Source organism: Octopus bimaculoides, chromosome 8 (genome assembly GCF_001194135.2).
Source record: "Octopus bimaculoides isolate UCB-OBI-ISO-001 chromosome 8, ASM119413v2, whole genome shotgun sequence".
NCBI lineage: Eukaryota > Metazoa > Mollusca > Cephalopoda > Octopoda > Octopodidae > Octopus > Octopus bimaculoides.
The window spans coordinates 54,970,169-54,979,676 of NC_068988.1; the positions used below are offsets into that span (position 1 = coordinate 54,970,169).

Genomic DNA, 9,508 nt, shown 5'->3' on the forward strand with positions numbered 1-9,508 from the left:
ATATATATATATATATATATACATACATACATACATATATGATATATATGATATATTCATACATACATACAATGGGCTTCTGCATTGTTTCCATCTATTAAATTTACTCACAAGGCATTAGTTGGCCTTGGACTATAGTAGAAGACACTTGACCAAGGTGCTGGGCAGTGAGACTGAACCAGAAACCACTTAGTTGCAAAGCAAGCTTCTTAATTAGACAGCCATGCTGGTGTCTGCTTGAATTTTTGTCTATCCTTTTTTTAATACAATGTATTAGATGATTGTATTGATTAGATTATTGTATTGATCTGAAAATCATTGTTTATTTTCATTATATTTCTTTTTATTTTACATTGTACATTTTCTGTTGCTTATTGGTTTCTAATGACCCAATCACAAACTCACTGCTTGTCTAATATGGCAAGAGTATCAGGAATATGTTTGTAATCATGGTGCAATAAATACCACAAGTTATTTTTGTTCCACACATCAATTTAGCAGGAGTTTCGTGCCATTGTATATATCTTTCACTGATGCACACACACACACATCATCATCATCATCATATGAAAATTAGACAGAGGGAAGGAAAAAGTTGTGCTCATACATACAATGGACTTTCCCATCGAAGACGACATGTGAGTGTTCAGCTTCTGCTGAATGACCAGCACAAATGACTTGTTTATAGTGATCAAATATAACTGTTGTACATAAGCTCACTCTCTCCATCCAATCAATGCTGCCTGAACAGGTGCACTGTGTACTATATGTCAGGTGTCAAAAGTGAGCAATGTGAGATGAAGTGTTGTGCTCCAGAACACAATACAATGCTCGGACCAGAAATTGAAACCACGACCTAGCAACCATGCATGAGTGCAGCACCCTAACCACTAGTGTTTCCATCGACTAAATCCACTCACAAGGCTTTGGTCAGCCCGAGGCTGTAGTGAAATACACTTACCCAAGGTGCCACACAGTGGGACTGAATTCAGAAAGCATGTGGTTGGGAAGTAAACCTGAGCACAAAGCCATGACTTCACCTATAGTTATACCTACGCCTATAACCATGCCAGCACCAATTTACTTACATTTTCTATTTTAATTTCAGGTGAAAAAAATAATGCAGTTTATGACTTATGCAGCATATCATTCTCAACTTGAAGTTTCATTTATTATGGACGAATTTGGCCTACCCCCACCCTCTGGAGATGAAATAGGTCTTAATTTAGACACTGACACATCAGATGTTAATTCTGAATTGAGAGACTCTCAGCAAGATGTAAATAGTGAACAGAAAGATGTGATAGATAACAGGGGACATGTATTTAATAACCAATGTAGGAGAGATGCTTTTAAGACGGCCAATTCAATGACTTTGTCTCTTCAGCTTGTTGAAGAAGTTGGTGATACAGACGTAGTTGATAGTGAACCTTCAGAGAAGGACACTGAATCTAGTAAAGAAGATGATCCGTCACTTGACATTTCAACAGAAGTCAGTCAAAGCATAGACAATAAACTATGCAAAGATGTCATGAGCAACAGTCGAAAACAACCTGGCATAGAAGAACTCACTGATTTCTCTGATCCTTTACACAACTATCTCACAACGAAGGATGATTCCATATTTCACAGTTCTGTTGCTCTCCAAGAGCAGAAGGTCGCTCAACAGCAGAAAATTCGAAAAGCACTAGAAGATTTAGTTCTATCTGTATCACCTTACATAAAAATTGATCCACCATATTTAGAGACTACTAATGGCTTGAAGTCAACTTTGCGGAAGTATTTCCCTGATGAGATGTACTTCTCTCCAGCATTAAGTGAAAAGAACATTGACAATCGACCAAAATTTTTTGATACCGATGTTGTATCACGTATCAGTAACAAGAAAAATGTAGAAATTACTGAGGCACATCCTTTTATCATGTGGAAACTTGAAAAACCAGTGAAAGACCCATCTGTACAGGTAGGTATTTGACATTATTAGGATAAGCAAATAAATATTTCTGTACCTGAGAGAAAAGTACTGTGTGCATGTGTATTGAGAGGAAAAGAGAGATATATTATGTAAGTGCAGACAAGAATCTTAAAACAGTATTCAATTCCAAGGAAAGACTGATTATAATATATCATGTATTACAAGCTACTGTATCTAATGGCTACTACTGCCACTTTATCTCTCTATATTATTAAGTTAAAAGTTATGTGAAAAAGAAAACAATCACTGTCAGTCATTGACTAATTTTATTTTAATTATTTTCATCAAGAGAGATAACTTTGAGCATGTTCCAGTCTTATTATGACCTCAACAGAAGATCATTGACTTCACTATACTTGTCAAGGTAGTGATGAGAGAATCAAGTAAATGTATAAGAATGTTCACTGAAGTGTGTTGAATTAAAGCAGCTTAATTTCAACAAAGTATCACAGTAATTTACTTAGAAACATTTTCTGCAATCAGTATTTTGCCATGTTCTTTTGAAATAATTTCAAATGTGAGAACTGGGGCAATATTTCTTTTCAAATCATTGAAGATGTGTAATCTAGTATATTTGGTCGGTGACTGAGCTGTTCTTATATTGTAGACAGTAGAGATATAATTTATGTAAGAATGGAAAAGTAGATTTAAGGCAGTGTGTGATCAAACCAGGTCTCCTGTTGATTTGTGCTCTCACTAGCCACAAACACTTTTATTTATCAAGACGTGTAGTTGTTATTTAATCTTATACCAAGCCTGATCAGGAAGAACTATGATCAAAATTATTCTAGACACGACCATTTTGTGCCTCTGTATATCCATTGCATCTGTTTTCTTGAAGAAAGGTAGGATGTTATCTGTAGAAGATTTGTTTGCAATTTATAGTAGATCAAGCAATCACATAGGGGCTCTCATTGGCTCAGTCAACATGTGTAGATTACATGAAATAGCCATGTATTTCATCTACTGTAATACACCTGTGCCTCTACCATATTTTAACTTCTTATAACTTCGCATAAAGCCAATATTACACCCCAACTCTCTCAGTTAAAGGGTCCTGTCTTGTGAGTAACCTAATGACCTTAGCAGTACTGGTACCATGTAAAAAGCACACAGTATATTCTGTGAAATGGTTGGCATTAGGAAAGGCATCCAGTCATAGAAACTATGCCAAATCAGACATTGGATCTTAATGAAGGCCTTGTCAAACTGTCCAAGATATGCCAGCATGGAAAATGGACATTAAAAGATGATGATGATAAATTCAATATTTTGATTCTTCTAACTCATGACAAGAACCTCAGCTACCAACTGGCGTAGGTTGTATAGAAGAATGTGGTGTCCTTTGAAAATTGAGGCCAATTTTCATCATATTTAGCTCTTCATCCGCATTACAAACCTCATTATCGTTGTCTTCATTACCATCTCACCATTATGACACCACCACCACTGCTGGCACTACCACCATTATTGTCATTGCTGTTATCATTGTCATCATCATCATCACCATCACTACCACCATCTTCATAATCATCATCATCATCCATATTTCTATCTGGGTTATGCATGAATGAAATTTCCAGTTTTTCTAATTTGAGCTAACAAGATCTTGTCTCATTGAGTTAAATTTAAAAGAAAAAAAATTCATCTATTTTATTTGTAGGACATTTTGTCTGATTTTCGTGCTCGAGGTGGACGTATTAAAACAACCCAGTCTGGGAGCTGCTACCATGATGAAAACAAGGAGGTGGCTAAAAAGACAAGCAATGGAGAAATAAAAAATGATATTAACTATGTATCATTCTATTATGATCAGAAGGTGAGTTATGGATTTTATAGATTTGTTTATAGATTTTATAAATTGTTTATAAAAGATATTTCATGGTATGAATTTTATTGATCTGCTGAAGGTTGTCTAGTAAGCAGATGTTTCATTGGAAATAGTAAATAAGTTATATTACCTTGGTGATACTATTAGTATTGAAGGCAGGCTAATAGACTAATTCAATCACAGTGGTAGCACTGTAGTTAAATGTTTGAGATATAATATATAAACCAGACTTTATGAATGATGTGTGAGAAATGTGATATGTGATGCTGAAGCATGGATGAAAACTGTGTTGTGGTTTATAGATTCTGTCCATAATAAATAAAACTTCAGGAAAACTTTTAACAATGGTTCAATTTGGATTCTCTTCATCATCATCGTTTAACATCCGCTTTCCATGCTAGCATGGGTTGGACGATTTGACTGAGGACTGGTGAACCAGATGGCTGCACCAGGCTCCAATCTGATTTGGTAGAGCTTCTGCAGCTGGATGCCCTTCCTAACGCCAACCACTCCGAGAGTGTAAATCAATGTAGCTGTGATATGTTACTGTAACCATTATAAATAGTGCATATCATGTGGCTTGGATTTGAACATCACAAAAATAATATGCAAATTATGCATACAGAAGAGAGGAATGTCATAAATAATGTTGAGGAGAATATGAGAATCATAAAAATAATATAAGCGAGAATTGTACAAATAATATTACATTAATCATATGAATAATATTACATTGTTGTTTTGTTGAGGAGTTATATATACTGAGGGGTCTTTCCAGTCAAGGGATCTTTGTCTTGCAAAGTGCTTTGTGTGTTGCTGCCATGCAAAAAATCTCCCAGTATACTCTGTAAAATGGCTGGCATTAGAAAAAGCATCCACCGACAGAAACCATGCCAAAGCAGATAATAGAGCTTGGTACAGTCCTAGAAAACCACCCAACCTATGTCAGTATGGGAAACAGACGTTAAATGATGGTGATGGTGATTGTGTTTGTGTTCTGTTTTGGCCCCTTCTTTCATACTTTAACTCCTCATCCCATAGCATAAAATCATCTCCCTCTCTACTGCATCCCAACTCAGTCAAAAAGGATCTTAGTCTTGCAGGCTGCATGATGACCTCACTAATAGTGATGATTGATATTAAGAAGAATCCATTAGTGAATACTTGGCTATGGAAAACCTTGTGTATCTGAGTTTTAGACAATTTGGTATAAAAGTCAGTTTGGTGAAAAGATGGTAGTTCTTGTGTGAGCTCAACCACAACTCTACCTCTTTGGGTTATGCTTATTAATTTGGTCACTGTTCTGTATAGCAGGTTCTATCTGAGGTATTTGCCGCAAATGTAAAGATCTACAGTGACGAGAACAAAATGAAGGTATAATCGATCTGATAGAGAATGATAACTTGGAGAGATATCGAATACAAGTAAGTTAAGGAAATGACTGGCTTTGAAAACCATTGGCTACAATATGTCTAAGAACTGACAACAATAGTGTGTACATTTAATGCAGATAGGTTATACATTTAGCTATAGGTTGGTGTGTCATTGGTGCTGTTCCTGTAACATCCCCCGTTACCATACACGCATGAGTCAGGTAAAATTCAATGTGGTAGATTTTCTACAGCTGGATGTTCTTACTGTCTCCAGCTATCATCCAGCTACTTCTCCTAGTCCTTCAATCATGCACAGACATCTCAATGACCGAACATGTTTTCATGGAAGGTTGCAAAGAAATGATACCATTTTTGTATGAACGGTGATTTTATTTACAATCAATGCACAATATCTTTACCATGAGACTACAAACAAAGACTCTCTCTCTCCCTCCCCCTCTCTCTCTCTCTCTCTCTCTCTCTCACACACACACACACACACACAGAGTCCTGCCTCACTCTTCACTTTTCATTCTTTCCCTCAATCTTTCGTATGTGGTACTTACTGTCTCAACCCAACAGCAAGTGCCACCCTAATCCTTCCTCTCTGAGTGCCATCACACCTGAACATGTTTGTTCCTTAGCTCAACCATTAACTCTGAACATTGACAGTATTAACTTTATCCAATTAACCCCTATAATACAATATTTATTGATTTGCTTGCTACAAATCTAAGTTTCTGTTTTCATTCTCTGCTTTCAGCGTGACTGTTTAGATCTTTATAGCCACCAACATCTGTCTGTTTTGTTCAGCAGTTTCTCCAGCAACTCCTCAAATGCTCCTAATCCATGTGTTAATCCTTGGTAAATGTTATCATTTTATATTACTTACAACTGAGTCAGAGATTACTTTATTGTTGCATTTATTTTTCTTTTTTTTCTTTCGGTACTTGAAGTTGTTTCACTCCTTGTTCTTTCAGGTTGTATTATGCTTTGTTAACTTTGTTGCATACGGACAAATGCATTCTCTCTCTCTCTCTCTCTCTCTCTCTCTCTCTCTCTCTCTCTCTCTCTCTCTCTCTCTCTCTCTCTCTCTCTCTCTCACACACACACACACACCCACACACTACAGTCTAAAAGTTTAAGATCACCTAAACTTATTTTGAAAAAAACATCTACAAAATGGAAATAAGTGAGAGATTCTGGTGAAATATTTTATTAATGTATAGATACGTTCATTGGATGACATAATTAACTGAGCAACTAAACAAAACTGTGAAAAATCTGGGAAAAACTCTGAATCTTAGACTCATTGAAATATCTGCCCTTGGCTTTGATCACTATGGATCTTACTCTGGGCATTCTTTCGAGCAATGAAAGCAAATATTCACTGGTAATATTTTACCACTCCTGTTACCGACACTCACATGCTCCGAAGCAGGGACTGGAAATGAACACTATCACTTGTACGATACTCATTTACGATCATCACATGACGTCAACACAATGCTACACACATACATACATTTATATATGTCTGTGCTGCTGAAATTTGTTTTCAGAGACTCAGTACTACCCAGTACTACAAATGATTTCATTGTGATTTCTTATTTTGAAATTTAGGATTGTGACAATGGAATTTTACGGCAAGAATGATGTGACTCTTGGAGGTTTTCTTGAGCGATTTTGCTTCAGGTGAGTTAGTATTTTAATATTTTCTTGTCTTATTTATGATAGTCCTTGTGCAGTAGAAAATAGGCTTCTTCAATACTTAATGTCAGAAGTTGTTTCTATTCTCAGGTGTAGTTAATTTAATTTCATTTTATATGGATTTTCTTGTTACTTTCATGGTTTTGGGGAATGCCAATTCTCAGTATTTCTTCTCAAGGCTAATTAGGATAACTCTCTGACATTGGAGACATCTACTGAGCCAAAAAGGGAGCTTATACATGGTTGCCTCACTTACAAGAATAGTTGCCAAATCTCCTTTAGGTCACATCCTACTATCTTGAAAGAAGGCACACGGAAGATAATGTAATCACCATAGGAAAACTACAAAACAAAAAATACAATAGTCATAACCAGGATACTTTTTGATCATAGATCCAAGTTGGCCTGGGGCTAAACAACAAATGCCAGACAGTTAGATACTTTATTTATTATAAATGTGTGTGATAAATTGTTTATTTCATATTTAACACAAGGTCAAGTGTTCAGTGAAGAACGATCCAGTATGTTACTGGTATTTATTATCTCAACTACAGAAGGGTTATCTTTTTCATGTTTGAGTGTTTAGTCAAACAAATCACCCTAGTACTTTTTTTTATAAGCCTGATACTTATTGTCCTGAACTGCTTAGATACAGGGTCATAAACAAACCAACACCAGTTTTCAAGTGGTAGTGGGGAACAAACATGACCATAATGACACACGCACACATATGTATGTAATATATACAGTAGGCATCTCATAGTTTTTATCTACCAGATCTACTCACAAGGCTTTGATCAGCCCTGGGCTATAGTAGAAGACACTTGCCCAAGGTGCCACACAGTGGAACCTTGGGCAAATAAAGATGTTTGTGCTCTAGAAATGTTTATTGTAAAAGTTGTTATGGATGTTTCCATCAATTAAATTTTTTTTCTTTTTGTTTAGAGAGTCTTATGTTTGCCCATCAAAGTCCTGTGACACTCCAATGGTCGATCACGTGAGACGCTTTGTACATGAGAATAGTTGTATCACAGTGGATCTTCGCAAGCTTGACCGCATCATTCCTGGAGCTGAAAAGAATATTTTCATGTGGAGTCGGTGTCGCAAATGCAAACAGGTAATGCACTGTGATTTCTTATACCTTTTCTTTTTCAACTACAAAGACATACTCCATTAAAAATATCATCTGTAGTAAGATGGATAATTTCATCATCTTTAAATCGAAATCGTGATGGCACCTGTACCAGTGGAGTGCTAAGAGCACCGTCCGAGCATGATCATTGCCAGAGCAGCTGTCTGGCTTCTGTGCCAGTGGCATGTAAATAGCACCATTTGAGTGTGATCGTTACCAGTGTCGCCTTACTGGCACATAAAAAAGCATTCGAGCGAGGTCATTGCCAGTGCCGCTGGACTGGCTCCTGTGCAGGTGGCACGTAAAATACACCATTTTGAGTGTGGCTGTTGCCAGTACCGCCTGACTGGCCTTTGTGCCGGTGGTACGTAAAAGCACCCACTACACTCTCTGAGTGGTTGGCGTTAGGAAGGGCATCCAGCTGTAGAAACTCTTCCAGATCAGATTGGAGCTTGGTGTAGCCATCTGGTTCACCAGTCCTCAGTCAAATCGTCCAACCCATGCTAGCATGGAATGCGGACGTTAGACGATGATGATGATGATGATGATGAAGATTGTAGTCAAATCGGATGTGCACTTAATGAATTCAATGCAGTACCTAACCTTCCCAGAATAAACACATTCTTCTTCTGTGCCATAAATATTAAATAGAGACCATGTAGTCGACTTTGCACTCTCACTATGACTTCATTCTTTCAGGTTACCCCATTAGGCCGTATGACAATGGACACTTGGAACATGTCTTTCTCTAAATACTTAGAATTGAGATTTCATGGAAGTATGTACAAAAGGCGAGTTAGTGCTGAACCTTGCAATCATTCTTTACATCATGACCACTGTCAATATTTTGGATACAAGGATATTGTAGCATATTTCAAGTGAGTACATATTAACTGAAAAATTTACAAATTTACAAGTGGGTACTGAAAAGTTCCTGGCTTTTGGGTAAAAGAAAATACAGGAGGATCTGTTTATTAAGATTTTATTTGACATATTACCCTCTCAAATTTATATACTTATTGCAGCACTCCTTCAGTTTTTCTAAGCTTTATAAAAGAACTCAGAAGGCTGGGGCCTCCAGCCAAGACCTTCGAGATACTCTTAAAGCCAGGAACTTTTCAGCACCCCCTCATATATACAACACTATGCTAAATAAAATCACACTAATCTGACATTGTTATATTGGTTTCCTCTATTTCAGATACAGCACCATTTCACTTTGTGAGGTTGCTCTGCCCTCTATTGTTGTTGAATATCATCATCAGCCATGTTTACCTGCAGAACTTAACAGAAAAGCTGTCAGTCTTAGTCACAAGTAAGTTACAGGTTATTGTTTCTTTGTGAGTTTCTCATAAAGTTTTTTTTTTTTTTGCGAGTTGCTAATAGTAAAATTTTCAACTTCTCACATTAAAATTTAGCTTATGAGCCAATAAAAAAGGGTAGATGGCTGGGTAGGCTTATTACCTGCAGAAAAATACTATACACAT

At 36.7% G+C, this 9,508-nt stretch overlaps 1 protein-coding gene across 1 annotated transcript in view; it reads left to right on the forward strand.

Moving 5' to 3' along the window:
- Positions 1-9,508, forward strand: part of LOC106882632 (1-phosphatidylinositol 3-phosphate 5-kinase) — a 106,411-nt gene that overhangs the window by 52,518 nt on the left and 44,385 nt on the right. Inside the window, exons 19-25 of the mRNA XM_014933373.2 lie at positions 1,109-1,963; positions 3,639-3,794; positions 5,943-6,043; positions 6,803-6,874; positions 7,835-8,006; positions 8,721-8,899; positions 9,223-9,336. Coding sequence (XP_014788859.1) covers positions 1,109-1,963; positions 3,639-3,794; positions 5,943-6,043; positions 6,803-6,874; positions 7,835-8,006; positions 8,721-8,899; positions 9,223-9,336 — 1,649 coding nt within the window. The remainder of the gene's footprint in view (positions 1-1,108; positions 1,964-3,638; positions 3,795-5,942; positions 6,044-6,802; positions 6,875-7,834; positions 8,007-8,720; positions 8,900-9,222; positions 9,337-9,508) is intronic.